Source organism: Moschus berezovskii, chromosome 18 (genome assembly GCF_049115385.1).
Source record: "Moschus berezovskii isolate FMDL1 chromosome 18, NW_MosBer_1.0, whole genome shotgun sequence".
NCBI classification, from domain to species: domain Eukaryota; kingdom Metazoa; phylum Chordata; class Mammalia; order Artiodactyla; family Moschidae; genus Moschus; species Moschus berezovskii.
In genome coordinates this window covers 59,216,277-59,241,804 of record NC_142477.1, presented here as the reverse complement: position 1 = coordinate 59,241,804, position 25,528 = coordinate 59,216,277, and the positions used below count along the sequence as shown (strand labels likewise).

At 39.8% G+C, this 25,528-nt stretch overlaps 2 protein-coding genes across 3 annotated transcripts in view; one reads left to right on the top strand and one right to left on the bottom strand.

Moving 5' to 3' along the window:
- NDUFAF2 (NADH:ubiquinone oxidoreductase complex assembly factor 2) overlaps window positions 1–21,763 on the bottom strand; it is a 178,865-nt gene extending 157,102 nt beyond the window's left edge. Inside the window, exon 1 of the mRNA XM_055422015.2 lies at window positions 21,567–21,763. Coding sequence (XP_055277990.1) covers window positions 21,567–21,693 — 127 coding nt within the window. The 5' untranslated portion in view covers window positions 21,694–21,763. The remainder of the gene's footprint in view (window positions 1–21,566) is intronic.
- A 133-nt stretch (window positions 21,764–21,896) lies between these two features.
- Window positions 21,897–25,528, top strand: part of ERCC8 (ERCC excision repair 8, CSA ubiquitin ligase complex subunit) — a 56,791-nt gene continuing 53,159 nt past the window's right edge. The window contains exon 1 of one of the 2 annotated variants that reach the window (XM_055422016.2): window positions 21,897–22,026. In XM_055422016.2, the coding sequence (XP_055277991.2) occupies window positions 21,950–22,026 (77 nt within the window). In that variant the 5' untranslated portion in view covers window positions 21,897–21,949. The remainder of the gene's footprint in view (window positions 22,027–25,528) is intronic. The other variant, XM_055422017.2, reaches the window with a different exon arrangement.

Here is a 25,528-nt window from a genome sequence, read left to right as displayed (position 1 = left end):
GTTGGTTTTGCCATACATTGACATGAATCCGCCCCGGGTGTACATGAGTTCCCCGTCCCGAACCCCTCTCCCACCTCCCTCCTCCCCTTATCAAGATAGTCTTAAAGAAGAAAAGTCTTAAGAATTATTCTACGAAAGTAAAAGAAAAAAACAATATAGGAAATTACTTTTTTCCTTTTTTTATTCTCACTAATATTCTAGTGAGAAAACATAACTTATCTAGGCCTGACCTGCGGAGTCTACTGTTTTCAACAATGAACACTATTAATGGATTTACTTACAACTCACAGTACAATGACATTAAAAGATATGCAGAGAGTCATAAATTTTAAAACTGTGGTATGATCATGGAAATAATGATCATTTTTATCTTTAAAAGGGAAGAAGGTAGTCTTTTTGATGCCAAAGACGCAATTAGAATTAGATGGTGCTTGAACTTCACTCAGGAGATACTGAAGTTAGAGTCTTTCTTTATATCAGCCAGAGAAGCAGAACACTTACGAGCAACTTAAGAACCAGTCATCTGGCTGGAAGCTGAAGGCCTTGTATTAGGCACTGTGAGAATACTACCATGCAAAAGCTCTACCCCAAAGGCCCCCAGGATCTGATGATACCACTAACTTACAAGAGGGGCTCTCTGAATTTATAAGGAATCTCTTCTGAAAAACTGTCCCATAAGAAACTCTTCTTCAGTTCAGTTCAGTCGCTGAGTTGTGACCAACTCTTTGCGACCCCATGAATCACAGCACGCCAGGCCTCCCTTTCCATCACCAACTCCCGGAGTTCACTCAAACTCATGTCCACAGAGTCAGTGATGCCATCCAGCCATCTCATTCTCGGTCGTCCCCTTCTCCTCCCGCCCCCAATCCTTCCCAGCATCAGAGTCTTTTCCAGTGAGTCAACTCTTCGCATGATCACAAGGTAGGTGATGAGGGTCATATGAGAGGGAAATTTGACTTATTTTACCAACCTCTTTTAGGTGGTATATTCCTCAGCACACTTTCTCTTTCTCTCCATTTCTCAACAGGTACTTAACCAAGGATACACAACACTGAGCTAAAAAACCCGAAAGTCTAGAGCAGCCTGAACCAGGAAGACCAACTTAAAGGCATGGAGGGAGGGGGACTAGGAGAGTGGAAGGGCTTCTTTCTAAACTAACCAAGCTTGTTTATCTCAGATATCAGTCACTTGGAGCAGTGTTCCTCAGACTTTAATATGAGAAGCACCTGGTATTTAATATGCATGTGAATCACCTGTGGATCCTGTAAAAATGAATATTCTAATTCAGTAGGTCTGGGATGGGGTCTGAGATTCTGCAGACGGTATCTGACAAAGAAAGATGATTTTCAGGGGGATGGGGTCTGAGATTCTGCAGACTGTATCTGACAAAGAGAAAGATGATTTTCAGGGGGATGGGGTCTGAGATTCTGCAGACTGTATCTGACAAAGAAAGATGATTTTCAGGGAAGACACTACCAGGACTCTGACCAAAACCGCTAAGTCTTTCTCTACCATTCTTTCTCTGCCAAGTGTCTCACTCGTTTTATGGTTGGTCTTCATTTCTTCTGTGGCTTTGCTGATGGCTCAATTGCCTGCCAATGCAGGAGATGAGGGTTCGATCCCTGGGTCAGGAAATGGCAACCTACTCTATTATTTTTGCCTGGGAAATCCAATGGACAGAGGAGCCTCGGTGGGCTGCAGTCCATGGGGTTGCAAAAAGAATTGGACGTGACTTAGTAACTGAACAACATTTCTTCTGTATCTAAAGTCTTCCACCTCATAGAGATAAGACTCACAAGTAAGGGAGAGGAAGATCCCTCTTCTTAACCTTCTGTAACAAGTGCCAATATAACTGCCCTGTGATCCAATCTGTTACTGTATTAAAGCACATTGTTATCTATCATAATGGTTGAAGCAATACAGACCAAAATAAGAATTAATGATAACTTTCCTCCAAAGGGGCACTTGTATTTTAAAAGATTATCTAATCAACCTACATTAATATTTATTAAGGAGACTGCTATGTGGAAAATATTTTCGAGATCCTCTGCTCCTTATTCGTCTGGTAACATGGTACCATTTCCACTTAACTTTAATTGGTCTGGATGCGCTTTAAGTACATAGAATCTACATTAAGAATACGTAGCCTTGTAGCCTCAAGGCCTCCAATCTCACTTCCTCTACCACTGCTAAGTGGCTTCATACTTCACAGAATACTGAAAACAGGAGTTGATACAGTGAACTCAAATACTGGAAATTTTAAATCATAAATCTCTGAATATAATGAGTCTCCATTACTGAAAATCTCATTTTAACAGTAAACTATATTGCAAAAAAAAGCGAGGTGGGGGGACTTACAAAGGTTTGATAAGGAACTTTACAGAGACAGGTCATGGTATGGAAAGGAAGCAGAGAAAGGTATCACCTGCTGTGCAGTGAGTGTCCTACAGAGAGAAAAATGGGATTTTTGTAGAAAGGAAGGAAGAACATAGAGATTAGAGTTGAGTCATAGTATCTTTCACTTTGGAGGGAGAACATGACTCAAACCTTTATAACATTTTTGTGGTTTACTCATTAATAACCAAAGCCTTTGTTAAGTTTCTAATTCCAGCATTCATACCTGTTCATAAAATAAAGTATGTTTTCAAGATGTTAGTGCAAATAAAATTTTACAAGTCTATTCTATATATTTATTAAACAAAACAAACAATTTTAAAGGTCATAAAGCTACCGTATTTCCAAAACAGCAATAATTTCTTATTGCTAAAATAATTTATTTGGATTTTCACATATTTTATTCCATAATTTTCAGCAAACATCATTTAGGAATAATCCTTCAAAATGATAAATACTGGAAAGAAAAGAAAGTGATCATTAAATTTTTGTTCCTACCAGTATCAGTTTCTTAAAGGACACAGTTAATGTGAATGATTACAATTGACATTATTAAAATTAAAGCTTTAAATTTACTGGTTTATTTATGCACTCATTCAAGTTTATAGTTGCCTAAAATGTTACTGAATATGTTAGCTTTTCAACAATTTAAGCAGTAGCTACAATTTAATTATGCTGACCTAGACGCATTTCTGAGACTCCTAGAATTTAAAAACGCGACTCCTTTCTATAACACTCCCTCCAAAAAGATATAGGTGGATCCCACTTACTGACTGACAGTCATATTAAATATATGCTTGCCATTAATTAGCAGGATACTTGGTAAGTGGCCAGAGAATAAGCCTTTCTCCAAGATGCTAACACCTCATTTAGAGGCTATTTTAGATATTTAAAAACTTTTGTTCTTGCATGAGCATAAAATTTAAAAATATAAGGAGGAAGGAACCCAAGCACAATAAAGGCAAGAATGGAAAGGGAGATCCTGAAAAGGTTTTATTTGCTAATGTGAATAAACTCACGGTTATTCAAATATAAAAAAGGAAATATAAAATTTTAGCAGTTGTAAATAATTATGCTTCATTCTTTTTCTAATTAAATTCTAATGTCACATCAACAAGTTATCTAGATTTATTTTCCAGCAAGTGAATCAAAAGTAAGTTATCTAAATAAAGTACAATTAAATCTTTAACTGCAATGTCAGCAGCCTTTCCAGCAAACCCAATCTGAACTATTATATAGCTGACTAAAATCTTAAACTGGCTTTGGCTCATTTTCCTTTTTTATAGCTTAACTGTTTTGGGGTTGTTTTTTTGTCAGTACTTGTCAGTGTTTCCAGTGTTTCAGTGATTTTCCTCATCTGGACATCCTGCCTAAATGAAAACATCTTAGTGAAGTCAGAGAGTTACAGGAATACTGCACAACAGGGTCAGACAGACTTATTCATGAGTTTCAAAAGGGACTGATTGTAAAATACACAGCAATCACCAAATCTGTCTTGATGAACGTGCCACATTTATAACACTGGGCTTCCGGGGTGGCTCAATGGTAAAGAATTTGCCTATCAATGTAGCAAACAGAGTTTGACCCCTGGGTTGGTAAAATCCCCTGGAGAAGGAAATGGCGATCTGCTTCAGTATTCTTGCCTGGAAAATTCCACGGACAGAGGAACCTGGCAGGATACAGTCCATGGGGTTGCAAAGAGTCAGACCCCACTGGGCGACTAAGCACACACTCACATGTGCTATCTTACCAGTAAGCACTCATCTTTGGTACAGATGGTTGAGTGGTCAAAAGAAGTCTTAAAGGTAAGAGTACTTTGGAAAATACAGAAATACATGTGAGGTGAATGTCTATTAATGATGTATTCCAAATATAATTTATATTCTATTATTCCATAATTCAGGTCATTAATAAGAAAGTCTGCTTAATAAAGGGACATTGCCTATATCTGCATAAATTTTACCATAGACTTGAAGTATTTTGCATATGCTCTAGCTTTGATAAAAGTTGGCTATTTTTAAAAGGTGTATTAAAATGTACATAAAATTTAAATACCTCTCTTCTACACTTAACAACTTCTCATTGGCTCATAATTTTACTTTTGACTTTCACTGACAATATATACTAATCTCCAATGCTTGAGGAAAAGAATTTTCAGGTTTAAAAATACCTATATTTGACTGTATTGTATTATTTTATGATTTTGATCATTAACTAAATTAGTCAAAATATTTGATTAGAAACTAGACCCTACTAGAAATATTTTATTAGAAACTTAACTTATGAAAATAACATTTCTAAGAAAATAAGGTCTATTTTAAACACACACACACCTTCTTGTATATGCCTGTTACTTAAACAATAGTCAATAATTATTAAAGAGGTGAATGAAAGTGGTAAGAGGTGGTTCTAGTCTTATGAACTGCACATTTCTCCCCCTATGATACCATCTGTCTTCCTAGATGGCACATACACATAAAACAATATATCTGATTCGTTTTTTTAAAGGTATTGCTAAGAACAGTCACTAAATGCAGGTTCATTTCAAAAGCAGAAAGGGGGACCTCAGAAATAACATCTTAGAAGAAAATCAAATTTCAGAGGTAAAATGACAAGAAATCTCTTAGGTTTAAAGTAAAACCATCTCAAAGACTTTCATATTCTCAAAGGGACTACTTTTCTCTTTATTCTGCTGCTGCTTAAGAAAAGCAGCAGAAGCACTGCAAGAAATAAGGTAACGACAACTTTGTGGTCTAATCCAAAGTCTGAGGATGTCATACCTTCAGCTTTGTTCTTTTTTCTCAAGATTGCTTTGGCAATTCAGGGTTTCTTGTAGTTCCATATAAATTTCCTCTTATGTTTTCTTTTTTTAGGGGGGAGGGGTCCTCTTTTGTTGTTTTTTTCCCCCCTCTTTCCTCTTTATTTTTTCCTTCCTTCTGTTCACTTTGGGCTTCATTTATTCTTCTTTCTCTAATTTCTTTAGATGGTAGGTTCAGTTGTTTATCTGAGTTTTTATTGCTTCTTGAGAAAGACCTGCATCACTATAAACTTCCCTTTTACAATTACTCTGTCTGCATCCCATATATTTTGGAACACTGTCTCCATTTTGACTTGTCTCAAGGTAAATATTTTCTGATTTCTTCTCTGATTTCCACATTGAACCACTGGTTTTGAAATAGCATGTTGTTTAGTCTGTATATTTTCCCCATACTTCTTCCTGTAACTGATTTCTGGTTTCATGCCATTGCTTTCAGAAAAACATGCCTGATAAAATTTCTATCCTCTTAAATTCATTGGGGCTTATTTTGTGGCCTAGCATATGATTTATGTGGAGATCATTCCATGTACTTTTGAAAAGAAAGCATATGCTATTGTTTGGGGATAGAAAGTCCTGTCCGTACTGGTTAAGTCCCACTGGTCTAAAGTGTCATTTAAGATCAATTTCCTTATTGATTTTGTCTGAGTGATCTGCCCATTGATGCAAGTGGAATGTTAAATGCCCCTACTATTACTGTATTACTGTCAATTTCTCACTTCATGTCTCTTAATATTTGCTTACATATTCAGGTGCTCCCTGTATTAGCTGCATACATGTTATATCGTCTTCTTGGACTGATCCCTTTATCCAATAATAATGCCCTTTGTCTTTCGTAATAGGCTTTGCTTCAGAGTCTACTTTGTCTGAGTATTTGTTACCTTTGCCTTCTTATCATTTTGATGAAATATCTTTTTTCATTACTTTTAGTCTCTCTGTGTGTGTCTTTCTCTCTGAAGTTTGTCTCCTACAAGCAGCATATAGATGGGTCTTGTCTTTTTATCCAGTCACTCTATGTCATTTCATTGGAGCATTTAGTCAGTTGACATTTGAAGTGACTATTGACAAGTATGTACTTACTGCCATTTTGTCACTTGTTTTCTGGTTGTTTTTGCAGATCTCTGTTCTTTTCTTCTTTTGGTTTCTTCCCTTGTGGTGTGATATCTTTAGTGATATGCTTCTGCTTCTTTCCAGTTTTTGTATATCTGGTGTAGGTTCATAATTTGCAGTTACCACAGGACTCATATACATTGACTTCTAACTGTAACTACTTGTTTTAAACATGTGGTCATTTAAGTTCAAACACATTCTAAAAGATCTAAATTTTTCACTCACTACCCTCCCTACATTTTGTGTTTTTGATGTCACATTTTACATCTTCATGTTTCCCTTTACTGATTATTGTAGTTTTAATTGATTTTACAATATTTTATCTTTTCATCTTTGTACTAGCTTATTTACTTGGTTGATCCTCAGCTTTTAACTATATATTTGCCTTTACTAGTGTGATTTTGCTTTTCCTGTACTTCTTGTTAAAGCTTTTTTTTTCCACTTAGAAAATACTCTTTAACCTTTTAGAGTAGGTTTAGTATTGATGAATTAGTTTTATTTTTGCTTGTCTAAGAAGGTCTTCGGAGAAGGCAATGGCAGCCCACTCCAGTAATCTTGCCTGGAAAATCCCATGGACGGAGGAGCCTGGTGGGCTGCAGTCCATGGGGTTGCTAAGAATCGGACTTGACTGAGCGACTTCACTTTCACTTTTCACTTTCATGCATTGGAGAAGGAAATGGCAACCCACTCCAGTATTCTTGCCTGGAGAATCCCAGGGACGGGGGAACCTGTTGGGCTAACGTCTATGGGGTAGCACAGAGTCGGACACGACTGAAGCAACTTAGCAGCAGCAGCAGCAAGAAGGTCTTTATCTCTCCTTCAATTCCAAATAATAATCTTGCTGGGTAGAGTATTCCAGGTTGCAGTTTTTTCACTCTCAGCACTTTGAACATATCATGCTATTCCCTTCAGGTCTGCAACATTTCAGCAGAGAAATCAGCTGATAGCCTTATGACAGGACCTTTGTGTATAACTCTTGTTTTTTCTCTTGTTGTCATTAGAATTCCCTCTTTAACTGCTGTCATTTTAATTAAGATATGTGTGGATCTGTTTGGGGTCATCTTGTTTGGGACCCTTGGTGATTCCTGTATCTGGGTATCTTTTTCCTTCCTCAGATTCTGGAAATTTTCAGCCATAGTTTCATCAGATAGATTTCCAGTCCCCTTCTCTGCCTCTTGCCTTTCTGCATGCATGCATGCTCAGTTGTGATCCCACAGACTGTAGCTCGCCAAGCTCCTCTATCCACAGGATATTCCAGGTAAGAATACTGGAGTGGGTTGCCATGCCCTCCTCCCGGGGATCTTCCCAATCCAAGGATTGAACCCACGTTTCCTGCATCTCCTGCACTGGCAGGAGGAGTCTTCACCATTGCACCTCCTGACTCTTTTAATGCAAAGGTTGGTACACCTGATGTTGTCTCAGAGTTCCCTTAAATTTTTCTCATTTTTTAAATTTATCTTTCTTTTGCTGTTTTCAATGGGCAATTTCCATTATCCTATCTTCCAGATCACTTATACATTCTTCTGTATCACCTAATCTGTTAATTCCTTCTAGGATGCTTTTCTTTTCAGTTACAGTATTCTTTATTTCTGACTGGTTCTTTTATTTATATTGTTTAGTTCCTTGTTACAATTCTCACTGTGTTGATCTTTTTCCAAATTCAGCTAGCATTCTTATTGCCAATGCTCTGAACTTTTTATCTGATGAACTGTTTATTTCTGTTTCATTAGTTGTTTTTTCAGGACTTTTCTATTGCTCCTTCAGTTGAAACAAATTCCTACCTTCTCATTTTGCTTAACTTTCTCTGTCTCTATGAAATTAGGTGGAAAAGTCAGCTACTGCAGTTTTAAAGTTGTGTCCTTGCATGGGAACATCCCTGTACAGGTTATATGTACCCACTGGCTTTGGTGGGAGAGTTGGGTCTAATTGAACACAAGTCACATCTTTCCTCAGGGTGAGCTGGCAGCTATCACCTTGGTAGGAGGTGGCCCTGGAGATGGAGATGCTGGAAAACCAGGTGACAGTTAGGCACTCTCTTCTGCTCAGTGTTCAACACCACTTTATTGGGGTGGTGGGTCCCAAGTTGCTGGAGCAGAAGCCCCAAAGATCATCGTTGAGCTGGCTCCATTCCCTTCAAGTGTGTATTTTTACCCCTATCAGTAAAGGCACCCTCACCCCAGAGGTGAGCAGTGCTGGAAAGAGAGGGGGCTGGTGCAGGCCCTCAGAGTGGGTCTGGGCTTGGGCGGTGTTGACCCCGGCTACTGTCAGAAACCAGACAGCTTCTGATGAGCTCAGTTTCTAAAACCCAGTAATGGCTGTCCCCGCCCTGCTCAGATGCCACTTTGGGTATGAACTGCCTTTATTCCTCACAACTGAACTCTTCCTCGGCTGCTGTAGTCCTCTATCATGGAACTTTGTTACTGAACAGGTGGGGCAAGAACCTGCAATGAGCAGGTCAGGGCATGGGCTGTGTCAATCTAGCCAAAGTCAGAGTCCCAGACTGCCACTGATGTGCGGCCTGTGTGAGTGTCCACAGTGGCTGCCACAGCCACCACAGGTCTGAGCCACCTCTGTGCCTCACAGCCGAGCTCTCCCCTCAGCCATGACAACCCTCACCCCAATGTGGAGCTGCATCGTGGAGCAAGCAGGGCAGGGGCACGTGCCAAGACAGTTGGGGGAAACCAGCCAGTGACTGACGCAGTTTCAGTCCGCCCTGCTTCAGGAATAAGCAAGCATATACATACTCCTCATAAGAAGGGTGGAGGCTTCCAACAGCTCTCCTGTTAGTCTCACTTTCCCTCCAACCAAGGGCAATCAGCTTCCCAGTGTCAGACCCCAGGGCTGGGGCACCCAAAATATGACTCAAATGGCTCACTCCCCAGGAAGGATCTCCTCTTCTGAGTCCCCTCCCAGAGGCACAAGTTCAACCTGACTGCTTCTCTACTTGATGCTGAATCTTTCTTACAGCTTTGGTCGGACAGGAGTCTTTCTGCTACTCTCCAGTTAAGTTTTCATTGAACACTTTTTCACCTATAGAAAATATTTGGTATTTTTGATGTGTTTATGGAGGAGGTGAGTTCTGCATCCTCGTACTCTACCATCTTAATCTCCTCTTTCAATTTTGTAATTCTTAGAATAACTAATACTTAGACAGTCTCGAGATAGCAGGAAAAATGAACTGCCAAACTGAGCAGTACTTCGGAAAGTGAGAGAGTTAACTAAAAGTAAGTTTCCATCGTCAATATCTTATAAAAAACCTATAATAGAAAATAATATAAAAATAATATGCGTGTGTATATATAACTGAATCACCTCCTGTGAACCTGAAACACTGTAAGTCAACAATACTTCAAAGAAATATATATGTTAATTAAAAAAAGAAAAAGAAGAGTAAGTTCAACAGATTTACCTGGACAGAGAAACTTGGGTTCCATAATGAATAAAAATGGAGCTCACCACTAAATGGCCTTGACAATCAACACTAGAAATATTACTTTTCCTCATTTGTTGTAATTCTTCCACAAATACAAAATCATGACAAGTGCTAGGAATAATGTCTAATTCACAGAATTTAATAATACTAATTATAGTTATTGATGTTGTTGACATTAGTACTCTTAATGTAAAGCAATTATGAAATTCTCAGAACAAAAAAGGACAAGTAACTCTTTTTCTCTTGCATCAAGTATTTTCAACCTCACTTAGACACAGATGTACTTAGCTTAGTCACTCACTCATTATTAGCTTCCATTTCTGATCAAAAGGTCCCATACTTCCCTGGCAGGGAAAGGCAGAATTGAAGATTAAGGTGCCTTAAATTCCTTTTAAAGATAGTCAAAAGGATTTCCTGTATAACTGTGAATAATTTCACCCTCCTCTCCTGTTTCTCTCTGGAAGAATGTATGACACTGATGTGGTTCTACTGGTATGAGACAGGAATGCAATCAAGAACTACAAGGAAAATAGTGATTATTTTACCTTTACCAAAATATAAGTATTTAAATACATGCAAGCATATACACACAAACTAAGGGGATGCAATAAGCAATTTAAATACTCTCAGAGGCAAACACAATTAAGAAATGAAAATTTTAAATGAAAATAAGAAAATAAAAATTCCAACATTCAGACAACCCTAAGATAATCCAAACAAAAATAATAATTTCTATTACTTCATATTCAACAAAGGATTTTAAAATCAGTTCAGCCTTTTTTAGGTGTAAGCCTTTGACTGTGTGGATCACAATAAACTGTGGAAATATCTGAAAGAGATGGGAATACCAGACCTCCTGACCTGCCTCTTGAGAAGCCTGTATGCAGGTCAGAAAGCAACAGTTAGAACTGGACATGGAACAATAGACTGGTTCCAAATTGGGAAAGGAGTACATCAAGGCTGTATGTTGTCACCCTGCTTATTTCACTTATATGCAGAGTACATCATGAGAAACGCTGGGCTGGAGGAAGCACAAGCTGGAATCAAGATTGCCGGGAGAAATATCAATCACCTCAGATATGCAGATGACACCACCCTTATGGCAGAAAGAGAAGAGGAACTCAAAGGCCTCTTGAGGAAAGTGAAAGAGGAGAGTGAAAAAGTTGGCTTAAAGCTCAACATTCAGAAAACGAAGATCATGGCATCCGGTCCCATCACTTCATGGCAAATAGATGGGGAAAAGTGGAAATAGTGGCTAACTTTATTTTTCTGGGCTCCAAAATCACTGCAGATGGTGATTGTAGCCATGAAATTAAAAGACGCTTACTCCTTGGAAGGAAAGTTATGACCAACCTAGATAGCATATTAAAAAGCAGAGACATTACTTTGCCAACCAAGGTCAGTCTAGTCAAAGCTATGGTTTTTCCAGTGGTCATGTACGGATGTGAGAGCTGGACTATAAAGCTCAGCGCCGAAGAATTGATGCTTTTGAACTGTGGTGTTGGAGAAGACTCTTGAGAGTCCCTTGGACTGCAAGGAGATCCAACCAGTCCATCCTAAAAGAGATCAGTCCTGTGTGTTCATTGGAAGGACTGACATTGAAGCTGAAACTCCAAAACTTGGGCTACCTGATGTTCGCAGGTAGCTGACTCATGACCTGATGAGCTGACTCATTTGAGAAGACCCTGATGCTGGGAAGGATTGAGGGCAGGAGGAGAAGGGGATGCCAGAGGATGAGATGGTTCGATGGCATCACCGACTCAATCGACATGAGTTTGGGTAGGCTCCGGGAGTTGGTGATGGACAGGGTGGCCTGGCGTGCTGCGGTTCATGGGGTTGCAAAGAGTCAGACACGACTGAGCGACTGAACTGAACTGAAAAAGAGGCATGTTTTAATTAAAATCATAAAACATTTTAGGATATTCTATGAATTTGATGATGTACATGGTTATGATTACATTATCTCTGACAACTCAAGACAGACTATTACTCTCTGCTGGGAAAATTATATGCATGATTTTTTAAAAATTTTTCGTTAATTATGTGATTGTCAATTACATCACTACGCACTACTGACCAGGAATAATCCACAGCATCATTTTAAAATCCTTGTCTTAAGAGTAGCATTTTATAAAGCAATAGTGTAGGATTTATTTGGAAGAAAAGTAAATCCAATTATTTTAGAGAAAAGATTTTTTCCTCAAATAGGCTCAAAGGAAAATATTTAATAAAGAGGCAACTAAACTTTTTTAAAGACAATGCTGCCACCTGCTGGAAAAATATGAAACGTCTTCATCATTTCCCAAATGTTAGTGTAAACGTATAGTTACATTCAAGAGTTATATATATATTGTGATCTACCAATTACCTACTGAAAAATGACACACCTCACTTGATTTTTCTGATTTTTAACAACTATGTCTTAATTGAATGCCAATTAATTATAGTTTTTAGTGTACTCAAATGCTAAATACAAATAGGCTGAAATAACATCAAAAACAATGCAGCTCTATAACCACATGTAACAGTTGGATAATGCAGGTTTGAATTATCAGATGACGATATACTCACTCTGAAAGGAAAACAAATATGACTATGTATTTTGACATAAGTTTGATGTTAGGAACCAAGTTAAGTTCAAACTGGAACCACACTGCTGCTGCTGCTGCTAAGTCGCTTCAGTCGTGTCCGACTCTGTGTGACCCCATAGACGGCAGCCCACCAGGCTCCCCCATCCCTGGGATTTTCCAGGCAAGAACACTGGAGTGGGTTGCCATTGACAATGTTAATGGAAAAGATAACCTTAGTTCTAACGAGACTATTTCAGTCCCTAAAGAATAATTTGGTCCATTCGTCATAAATAAAAATATGCCTTAATACCCTCTTTTAAAATCTCGTAATACTTCATCATTTCCTATGTTTTTTTAAAAAATATTGCTTTGTTTTTGTTTTTATAGTTCTGGGTCCATAAATATCTCAGTTCACTGAACAGCTGTTTTCTGTATATGTACCCTGTACCCAGGCACATATACATAAAGTTCATTCAAGTATTCAAGATGAAACAAAACTTCATGTTTAAGATAAGGATAATAATGTTTAGTTATATGGTTGTTATAAAGACATGATATTATCAGTTAACACTCAATGACTGACAGTTATCATTAATGGAAGGATTAGCAAAAAAAACTGGAGACTGGTGAGTTGAGAACAAAATGGAGGGAAAAAGTGTTTCTAATTGGTGTTACAAATTAAATACATAAAAGTTAGTTTAACATTGCTATTATGTTAACATCATTCATCTTCCCAAAGCCTAATGAATTTATTATAAAATACAGGACGCAGCTACACTGTAAAGTTGATACAGCTAACCATCAAAGGCTGAGAAACTGAGACCATCAGACCTGAAATACATAAAACAGACATGCTCGGCATAAAGCCATGTTGAACAAATATTCGTCATAGAGAAAATTAATGAACAATACAAGATAACATGGAAAGTAAAACCAAGAATGCTGACTGGTCTATAAATCAGCACAGACAAAACAGGTCACACTGGAAAGAATTTCTATGGGTTTTTCCAAAAAGAAGTACTGAGAAAACCTCAAGTTTAGAGCAATGGGTGTAAGAGCAAGGGGCAAATAAATGAAAAGGGTCAAGTCACAGGAATCTGGAAATGCCACAAGTGCTCCTAACACGGAAGCCTAGTTATCACTGATGTGAAGGGCTTGTAAGATGTCACAAAATGAGATCTTTTTTTTAAAGCTTCCAAACAGCAGCATGTGCTAAGTGCCCCAATGAGCCCCTCCCCTATTTCTCATCTGTTCCGTTCCGTTCAGTCGCTCAGTCGTGTCCGACTCTTTGCGACCCCGTGGACTGTAGCCTACCAGGCTTCTCCGTCCACGGGATTCTCCAGGCAAGAATACTGGAGTGGGTTACCATTTCCTTCTCCAGGGGATCTTCCCGACCCAGGGAATCGAACCCGGGTCTCCCGCATTGGAGGCAGACGCTTTAACCTCTGAGCCATTAATATAACTGACCTGATACTGACATTCTTGAGATTCCCACTTGCAGGAGGTGAAAGTGAAGGCATCCGGAGTACTGAGTACTCTCCCAGAGCAATTCCACCAGGGCCCTGTAAGAAGCCACAGGCCTGCAGCATTCACTGAGGTCTCACTCAGTACAGTCAAGTGCAGGTAAAATGAGGACTCTGCCACAAAAGACATCTAAAAAGGTGGTCAGGGATAAGAAGACATACACAACAAAGCCTAAAAAAATATGATGATCAAAGAAGAAATATACCACTTCTTATAATAAACATTAATAGGCTAATGCCATTAAAAAAAAAGTGACTTGTCAACACCCGCTCCAAAAAGCAGGGGTGTGAGAGAGAGAGAGAGAGCGAAAAAAGTTTTTAACATAAAGAGGAAACTTATAAACTACAGGAGACTTCAAACGTCTCCTAAAAAGTCCATATTAGTGGGACTTTCTTGGTGGTCCAGTGGCTAAGATCCCACACTCCTAATGCAGGGGCCTGGGTTCCATCCATGGCCGGGGAACAAGTCTCATATACTGCAACTAAGAGTTCACTGTGCCACAACTAAAGAACACGTGTGCCACAACTAAAGAACACATGTGCCACAACTAAAAAAAATATGAAGAAGATCCCGTGTGCCACGGCTAAGACCTGGCACAGCCAAATAAATAAATATTAAGAAAAACCCATATTAGTGATCATAATGCAAGGATTTTGTTTGGAGCTCAATTTATACCAACTGCAAAACTAAGTAAACCAGTAAGAGAATTATAGGGAACATAAGGATTCTCTTATAAATAAGAGAATTATAGACAACTAGGGAAATGGGAAGGACAGAAAATTTGACATTAGAATTTTTTTATTTCGACATGTGACGATGGTATTATTTTTATAATTAAAAACAGGTACTTCCCTGGTAGTCCAATGGTTAAAAATGCATCTGCCAGTGCAGCGGACATGGGTTCAATCCCTGATCCAGGAAGATGCCACATGCTACGAGGCAACTAAGCCCCTGCACCACAACTACTGAGCACTCACGCTGCAACTATTGAAGCCCCCGGTCTGAGAGCCCACGCGCTGCAGTGAAGAGCAGTCTCAGTTCACCACAACGAGAGAAAGCCCATGTGCAGAGCTGAAGACCCAGCGCAACCAAAAAAAAAAAGTTTAATAAAAAGAGGAGTCTGTGTTCGAGACGTATAAGAAATGCTTACAGGTAAACTGACATGATGTTTGGTATTTGTTTCAAAATTAGAGGAGAGGTGGGTGAGCACAGGGAGGAAGAAAATAAAATTTAGTCATGCGTTAATAACTGTTTTGAGTGAGTGATGGGTAGGTATATGGAGGTTTGCACTATCATTCTATTTTTTATATTCGAAATATTTTATAATTCAATAGTTAAAGATGATTGAATAAATAAACGATTCTCAGGTTAGAAAAGAGGTAAGATCCAACTAATTTTTTTAAAAAGGAAGCACACAGACGTAAAATAAACTTTAATTTTAAACAAACTTCCATTTTAGATGGACAAACCTCAATTCTAAATTATCACCTTTAAAGTGTGGTTTATTTGACTTCCCCAAAGTGTCTGGAAATGCCATATTCAAAGGCCATCTTTTTATTTTAAAACCAAAAAGCATGAAATGTAAAATTCAGGAAATGTTATTATAAACACGTCTGGCACTGATAATCTAGATATATGTAACTCTAAACACAATCAAATAAATATAGAAAGTATAAATATATAAGTTGGTAATAAATGCTTTCACTAAAATCTTAGCACAGATTTTTCTTTGTTCACAATTTCTATAAATATACAATAATGCTTCATTAAAAACCTGAACAAAAAGTGAAAAAAATCTTTTAGAATGTAAGATTTTCTAATACAATGCTGAACTTGAATAGGTTTATTTCTTAATTATTAAACTATGAACAGTTCAAAAATCACTGCCAGTAGCCTGGTGTAAACAATTCACTACAAAAAGCCATAGTGAAGGTTCTACAGGTTTTTAAAAAGTGTTCCAAAAACAAATCTACCATGTGTGATGAAATATTTGTCCTGGATTCTAGAAGAAAGAGTCACTGCTATCTAATGCCCATTGTTATCCCTGCCTTGCCCCCAATCTATTCCATTTTGGGAACATCATCTGAAGCTCAGTATTATGCACAGTTACAGACTAGATGCAAGACTAGGGCTTTCCTGGTGGCTCAGATAGTAAAGAATCCGCCTGCAATGCAGGAGACCTGGGTTCAATCCCAGGGTCGGGAAGATCCCCTGGAGAAGGGAATGGCTACCCACTCCAGTATTCTTAGCAGGAGAATTCCACGGACAGGAGCCTGAGGGGCTACAGTCTATGGGGTGACAAAGAGTCAGACACGACTGAGTGACTAACACTTTGAATATCACAGTGTATAAGATGCAACTCTTATATAAGTACATTCAGTTAATTTTAATGTTATGATTTTTTTGAATGCTGAAAATTAAATACTATCTGACTCAACTCCCTGGTATATCGGAAATCATGTAAGCTTTCAGGTTTGAGCTCTCACGATAGCATAAACACCCAGGCTTCTTACAAACCATTGATCTAAAGATTAGATTAAAAACAAGTATCACTTTCAAAGTGAACGTGAGGTTGCTCAGTCTTGTCGACCCCATGGACTGTAGCATACCAGGCTTCTCCATCCACAGGATTTTCCAGGCAAGAGTACTAGAGTGGGTTGCCATTTCCTTCTCCAGGGGATCTTCCCAACCCAGGGATTGAACCCAGGTCTCCTGCATTGAAGGCAGACGCTTTACCCTCTGAGTCACCAGGGAAGCCCAAGATCACTTTCATGATGGACTCAAAGGTCATGAATGTCTGCCAGGCGGTTTGGATTTACTCAAGTGATAGGAAGCCACTGAAATGACCGGGTTCCCAAATACCTGTCTCTTAATCTCATGTTATTATATTTTCCCTGCCTGAATCCAACTATTCCTACAGTTTTAGTGATCACCTATATTAAGATGGCTTCCAAATTTGTACTTTAATTGCTGACATGTTTGGAAGTGCAGATCTGAGTATACAACTGCCTGATTATAAAGCGACCCTCTTATAAGCAACAAATTATGTATTCTTTCACCAATCCCACCTTAAAGGCTGCTTATCTGTTTGCATTAGTCCCTGTTAGCCTCTATTTGCATGGGTCAATACACCACCATCCAGCAGTTCTCCAGAATTAAAACAGTAAAATCATCTTTGGCCTCTCCTCTTTTCTTTCCCTTCTACCAGTCCAATTCATTACCAAGTCCAGAAGCTCTGCTAAATCAAACTTTTCTTTCCATTTCCTTCACTTCAGTCCAGTAAGATCTCTCTCCAGGATCAGGGTAAATCCAGCAATGCTCTCACCTAGTAAAACTGTAGTTCCTCCCTTTTCCCTTGAGCTCATCTTTTGCAGAGCTTCCAGAGTCATTTCTCTAACAGCTCTAATTATGTCACAAACTTCTCTCTGTTGAAAAGCTTTCAATGGTTACCTATTACCTCAAAATGAAGTATAAATTTCAAACATATGTAAGGTCTTTTAATAAGCTGACCTTGTCTATCACCTCACTAGAACAGCTTTCTGCTGTTCTTCTGCACTGAAGTCTACCCACATGGGACTCATCTTCTCATCTCTGTGGTATTTCCCATCTCTTCCCACCACTGACCAGGAATACTCTCCTACCACTCTCTGTGAAATCCTATTTATCCTTCAAGGTGCTGATCAAATGTCTCCAGCTACTTATCTTCCTAGATTCTCCAAGTACAATCAAACATAAAGCACTCTCTTCTTTCTCTAGCATAGCCCTAACAGTCTGAAAGTTGTTCCTTATAAAAAAAGGTAAACATCTACCCTCTGAGTTCTGAGTTAAAGGCTATACAGATGAGCCTAATCCTTTCCTACACCACACTTTTTCAAATACTTGAAGCTTCTCCTAAAACTGATAATCACAGGGTAAACCTGCTCAAGACTTGCAGGTAATAAAACTTACGGACATAATCTCTAGAAAATTTCATCATCATAACTATTCCTGTCTGGACTCTCTAGATTTCCAAGCATCTCTTCCAAAGCGTGGTGCCCCAAAATAAACACAATACTCAAAACACAAAAACAGGTGCTTTTGCAAATTATGCACAATATTCACCCCACCCCCCCAAATCTGGACACTCACAATGTCTATTAGCAAATTAACAGCTCAAGATAGTTCAGTTAATAAATTTGTTAGTTTTTAGGGGTGCAGATGTTTAATAAATGTGCAAAAAAAGAAGTGAAAATAACAAAACGAGGTTCAAAAAGGTTCCTGTAAGAATCAAGTATACAAATACAAGGCTTTATCTTAGAAAGGAAGAGAATTATCTTTTGAAACATGAGATAAGTGGAACTGGATGGATAAAAACTCAAGTAAATTATACATAATCAGGGTGCAATAACAAATTTTCTAGATAAAGTTTAAGGAATCTTTTACTAAATAATCTACTCTAGAGCAGGCAAATTTTCAATAAAAAATGTTAATCAGTACTTTGTTATCAAAAATGCCAAATATATGTGACCCTCTTAATCTTTTTATCCTGAAAGGTCAATAGGTTTTTTTTTTTAAGTTAAAATTTCAACAATTCTAAACTTAAATTCAGCTGACTGGATAATACTCAAGACTTATTTTGAACTACATAACAACAGATTTTTCTCTTATTAAATAATATCCTATGTAGAAAATACAGTAGTTCTTTGATGACTAGCACCAGAGTAACTAACTGAATTAAAAGAAAAATTAATTTCCTCTAAAGGGTTCTTAAACACTACTCACTGGTGGTGTTCAATATATGCAATTCAAAGAAAACTCCAGGAGACCTGTAAGAACCACCTTTCATATCCAGGAAATAAAAAAGTTAGATGACTTATTTTTAGAAAACTTGCTTGAAAACAAACTAAAAATATTTTCCCTTGATTTACAGCAGAAGGCTTATGAAATGTGTAATGGTATTTACAGATTGTACAACATATCTGTGCCACAGTCCTCAATTATCCAAGAACTGAGACAGACAGAGACATTAAACAGCTGTATACAGTGATTGTACTACATTATTAATAAAAGCCGAATTTTTCTCATGATCAATAGTACATGGATTCAAAATACAAAGCTAATTGAAGTATAAATCAGCATAAGCACTTTGGAAAACAACTTGGTATTATAATAAAATTAAACATATCCTTTTACTCACAAATTATATTATTGTAGAATACACATGATTTTGCTAATTTAAGTCTTTAATGACACTGTATTTTCAAAGAAATTAAATTAATACAAATTTTTTTAATGGTCAAAAGACTTAACAGATACGTTACCAAAGACCCATGGTTGGCAAATAAGCACATGAAAAGATTCTTAACATCCTCAGTCACTAGGAAAATGGAAATTAAAAACACAATGAGATAACACTAGCTACCTATTGCTGTTGTTTAGTCACTAAGTCATGTCTGATTCTTTGTGACCCCAGGGACTGAGGTCTGCAAAGTTCCTCTGTCCATGGAATTTCCCAGACAAGAATATTAGAGTAGGTTTCCATTTCCTTCTCCAGGGGATCTTCCAGACTTAGGGACTGAACCCTCATCTTCTGTAATGGCACGTGGGTTCTTTACCACTGCACCACCAGGAAAGCCCTATCTACCCATTAGAATGGTTAAAATAAAAACAAAAATTAAAAAACTAACAGAACTGAGTACTGGTGAGAATGTGAAACTAGAACTTTCATGTGTTGCTGGCAGGAATGCAATATGGTACAACCAGTCTGGAAAACAGTTTCTTATAAAGTTAGTTATATATATATTGATACATTCACCACAAAAGACAGCAATCCCACTCCTAGCTGTTCACCCAAGAGAAATTATGTTCATTCAAAATCCTGTATAGGAATTTTTGTAAAGGCTTTCTGCACAGCCACCAAAAACTAGAAACAACCTAAAGGTCATTCAGCAGGTGAACGGATAAACTGTGGTAAACCTGCATACCGGAATGGAATACTACTTAGTAACAGAAAGGAACTACTGACACGTGGGTGACTCTCAACTGCATCCATCATGCCACGTGAAATAAGCTAGACTCAAAAGACAGCATCTTCTGTAACTCCATTTACATGACATTCTGGAAAAAGCAAAACTATAGACACATGAATCAGTGGTTGCCAACGGCAGGGTACCGGGTGAGGGCAGGAACTACTAAGGGGTAAGAGGGACTTCTGGGGGTGATGCAGCGGTTCTGGTGATATTTACGACTGTGCATTTGTCAAATATCATAAAATCATACATCAAAAAGGATGAATGTTACCATATGCAAATTATACTTTAGATCAATCCGATGTTTTTATATTTGTTTTTAATGTTACCTGACAACTTATGAAAAAGAAACATCTTTCACTGTTTGCAATTTTTCAAGAAATACTTCACCACCGTGCTAGGTTCTTTGTGGACTTTTTATTTTTCGGACTTTTTTTTAAAAAGAAACATTTCCTGCCCTGATATAGTTTAAACGCTCATTAGGTAAACAATTCTAAGATATTAAAATAATTTACAGAAAAGGGTTAGGCAAAACAATTTTGAGTAATAATAAATATACTTTACATGTGCCCTACGAGGAAAAAGAAATTTCCTCTACCAAGAGTTATAGGAAGTGAATGAAACACCACTTTCAAAGGTCTTGTGAAGTCGCTCAGTCGTGTCGGACTCTTTGTGACCCCGTGGACTGTAGCCTACAGGCTCCTCCGTCCTTGGGATTCTCCAGGCAAGAATACTGGAGTGGGTTGCCATTTCCTTCTCAAAGGTCTTAGTGCTTCTCAATATTATCATCATCTCTTTCAAGTATGGATCCTGATACTTGGGAGGACAAATACTTTGTCCGTGATCCCTCAGTTAATAGACGTCAAAGTTGAGATTCTAGAACCCAAGCCTTTCTGACCCCAAGGCCTAACGTCAAAGTTGAGATTCTAGAACCCAAGCCTTTCTGACCCCAAAGCCTGAGATCTTCTGTTCCTGGTGACACAAAAACACAGAAGAGATTACTGCCACGTGATGTGGCTTCAAGGACCAGGAACGCCCCCTACCTCGCAAACACCAAGACTTTGCCGCAAGATTCCTACACGGAAACACAATTATCGCCATGTATCTTAAAGTGAGCGCAAAAGGGTCTCGGGAGCGCAAACTCGAGGGAAAGGTAACGTGGGGTCTGGCGATGGCATCTCTTTTCCACACTGTCAGTGAGCACGGACGTACAGTTTTGTCCGCGAGGAAGGTGACGCTTGGGGCCAACGCCGGAGCCACTTTAAAAGGTCAACACCAAGAAAGCGGGGAGCAGAGGCGCTCAGAATAACATCTCTTCAATTTCCCCACGACCCCTCGGTCGCAAGGCGGGCACTGGCGACCAGGGAGGAGGAAAGGCACGTCCCTATCTCTCCCTGGACCCTCTGGTGAAAACCTCCCTGGACTTGTCCCTGTCCTCGTCCCGATCGCAAGGACCCACACAGGGCGCCGGCAAGGCTCCGGCGGAGGAGTGTGCGGAGCCAGCGCCGCGGCGGCCGGGCTCAAGACCGCGACGCTGCGGCGCAGGGACTCAGGCTCTTGGCGGGCCACTCAGTGCGAGCCCGCCTGCAAGCCAGTGGCCAGCGCGGAGGGCGCCGCGGGGCGAACAAACGCGGCTGGCCACTCTGCCGGTTACCACGCGTGCCGCACGTCGTTTTCCGACCCCGCAACCGCTGCCCTCGCTCTCATCTCACCTCTCCAGTTCTTGTACTCCGGGATATAATAGTATTTGTTCCCGAAGCGGTCTGTGCCCACTTGCTCTTTCACTTCCTTTGACAGCGCTCGCCGCAGGACGCCGAACAAACGCCGAGACCAACCCATGCTGTCCCGCCAGCGGCCGCGCGGGTGGCGGCGGGATCTGCCGGGATCCCAGCAACCAAGGCGGGAACGCCCCCGCCGCGGGCCCCGCCCACCAACGCCGAGGCGTCCCGCCCACTGCATCGTACTCTCCAATAAAGGCGCTCTCCATTGGTGGGATGGCATCACGCTTAACCAATGGGAGGCTCGGCTGCTACAACCCCGCCTCCTAGTTCTGTCATGGCAGCGTCCAGTTCTCGAGCCGATGTGAAAGGACGGGATGCTAGGGTTCTTGTCCGCGCGACAAGCGGGTTTAGAAGACCCTCTTCGCCTCCGGAGAGCAGAGTCCACACGGAGGTAAAGAAAGCCTTACTTTTTTCTCTAACATCATAGTTAAAATGTAGACCAGGACTGTGTTAGCCTTGCCTCACACTTTTCCGCCTCATTATCACTTTCCTGCCACCACACTGGGCTGTCTTCTGCTCTGTGACTTGAGAAAACAGGTTACCTTTTATGCACCCATAGGCAACTGAGTGCGAACGCAGGCTCGAGTGAGGGCGCTTTACATCGAAATAAGGATATTTTAATTTAATTTTATTCCTTTTCTCTCATGCTTTCTCCCCTCCTCCCAAGGAATAACTATCGTCCAAGAATTTATTCTTTCATTTAGGTAGCGTATTTAGTGAGGTCCAACCATGTGCCAAGCAATATGTTGAAGGACGAGCATAGGCCAGAAACTGAACAAAATTTAGCGTGACTCGAGGCAGAGAACTGTGAGGAGAGGGCCATTGACAAGAAGAGGAGGCTAGATGGGGAAGAGCCTTGTATGCTTGGTTATGAGGTATGAAGATCAGAAAAAGGTGACAACAATTGCATTTTGTCATCAGCTTGGAGAATGGATTGAAGTTGAGAGCAAGAGTGGAAACCAAGTTAGGAAACTGTTGCAAGGAGAGCGTTGATGAAAGCCTGAGCCAGGGTTGTGGCAGCTGGAACCAAGAGGGTGAAAATATTTGAAAAATATCTAAGAAATAGAATCACAGGTCTTTTTTCAGCCCTATGAAGAGTGTTGCCTTATATATTGTATTTACAGACATTGTAAACTCCACTGGACTGTGTTACAATTTTTGTTTTCAACCGTCAAACGTATTTTAAGGAAAAGAATAATCTGTTTAGATCCGTATCATTTCTGTTGCTCTCTCTTCATTCTTGATACCCCAAGTTTCCTTCTTATATCACTTTGCTTCTGTCTGAAGAATTTTGTTTAGCAATTTTTATAGAGCAAGTCTTGATGGCTCTGTAGTTTGTGGAAAGGAATCAGCAGTCATTTGAACCATTGTTTCTCTATAGGTAATTTGTTATCATCTGGTTGCTTTGAAATTTTCTTTGTTTTTTGTTTTCAGCAGTTTGATTTTTTTTTTTACAACTTTTTTTTTTTAACTTGGAAGTATAGCCAGGTGGCACAATGGTAAAGAATCCACCCATTAATGCAGGAGACTCAAGAAACATGGGTTCGATCCCTGGGTCAGGAAGATCCCCTGGACGAGGGCATGGTAACCCATTCCAGTATTCTTGCCTGGAAAATCCCATGGACAGGGGAGTCAGGCAGGCCGCAGTCCATGGACTCACAAAGAATCAGACATGACTGAGTGACTGAGCACACACACACATGGTTGATTTATAATGTTGTGCCAATCTCTGCTGTACAGCACAGTGACTCAGTTGTATACATAATTACATCTATGCATGTACAATATATACATGAATGTATACATATATACATTCTTTTTTAATATTCTTTTCTATTATGGTTTATTGCAGGATATTAAATATATTAAGTTGGTACAAAAGTAATTGCCGTTTTGGACCATAAATTTTAAATCATTATGTGCTGTGTTTAGTTGCTCAGTTGTGTCTGACTCTTTGTGACCCCTCGGTCTGCGGCCCATCAGGCTCCTCTGTCCATGGGGATTCTCCAGGCAAGAATACTAGAGTGGATTGCCATGCCCTCCTCCACGGGATCTTCCCAACTCAGCGATCGAATCCAGGTCTCCCACATTGCAGGCAGATTCTTTACCATCTGAGCCACCAGGGAAGCCCGAGAATACTGGAGCTGGTATCCTATCCCTTCTCCAGGGTATGTTCTGACTCAGGAATTGAACCAGGGTCTCCTGCATTGCAGACAGATTCCTTACCAGCTGAGCTACCAGTGAAGCTCAAACTAGGGTCAGACACATGTTTATTAGTCAAAATAGTAACCATTACATACAACACATTTTTGCCAACAAGAAATAGATTTGTTTATTCTGGTAGCATAGAAATCTGTGCTTCAGGATTCGATGAATTCTTGGAAAGCATTTTCTGCCTCCTGCTGGTTGTGAAAGCGTTTTCCCTGCAAAAAGTTGTCAAGATCCTTGAAGAAGTGGTAGTCATTTGGCAAGAGGTCAGGTGAATATGATGGATGAGGTAAAACATTATAGCCCGACTCTTTCAACTTTTGAAGCATTGGTTGTGCGACGTGTGGTCAGGAATTGACATGGAGAAGAATTGGGCCCTTTCTGTTGACCAATGCCAGCTGCAGGCCTTGTAGTTTTCAGTCCATCTCATCGATTGGCTGAACATACTTCTCAGACATAATGGTTTCACCGGAATTCAGAAAGCTGTCATGGATCAGACCAGCAGCAGACCACCAAACAGTGGCCATGACCTTTTTCTGGTGCAGGTTTGGCTTCGGAAAGTGCTTTGGAGCTTCTTGGTCTAGCCACTGAGCTGGTATCTCTGTCATGTAAATTCCACTTTTTGTCGCAAGTTGCAATCTCATCAGGAAATGGTTCTTTGTTTTTGCATAGAATAAGAGAAGATGACAGTTCAAAACGATGGTTTTTTTTTATTTGTGATCAGCTCACGAGGCACTCACTTATTGAACTTTTTCACCTTTTCAGTCAGTCAGTCAGTTCTGTTGCTCAGTCATGTCCGACTCTCCGCGACCCCATGAATCACAGCACGCCAGGCCTCCCTATTCATCACCAACTCCCGGAGTTCACTCAAACTCATGTCCACAGAGTCGGTGATGCCATCCAGCCATGTCATTCTCTGTCATCCCCTTCTCCTCCCGCCCCAACCTTTCCCAGCATCAGTCTTTTCCAGTGAGTCAACTCGTCGCATGAGGTGGCCAAAGTATTGCAGTTTCAGCTTTAGCATCAGTCCTTCCAATGAACACCCAGGATCGATCTCCCTTAGAATGGACTGGTTGGATCTCCTTGCGGTACAAGGGACTCTCAAGAGTCTTCTCCAACACCACAGTTCAAAAGCATCAATTCTTTGGCGATCAGCTTTCTTCACAGTCCAACTCTCACAGCCATACATGACCATGGGAAAAACCATAGCCTTGACTAGACGGACCTTTGTTGGCAAAGTAATGTCTCTGCTTTTTAATATATTATCAAGGTTGGTCATAACTTTCCTTCTAAGGAGTAAGCGTCTTTTAATTTCATGGCTGCAATCAGCATCTGATTTTGGAGCCCAAAAAAATAAAGTCTAACACTGTTTCCACTGTTTTTCCATCTATTTCCCATGAAGTGATGGGACCAGATGCCATGATCTTTGTTTTCTGAATGTTGAGCTTCAAGCCAGCCTTTTCACTCTCCTCTTTCACTTTCATCAAGAGGCTTTTGAGTTCCTCTTCACTTTCTGCCATAAGGGTAGTGTCATCTGCATATCTGAGATTATTGATATTTCTCCCAGCAATCTTGATTCCAGCTTGTGCTTCTTCCAGCCCAGCGTTCCTCATGATGTACTCTGCATATAAGTTAAATAAGCAAGGTGACAATATACAGCCTTGACGTACTCCTTTTCCTATTTG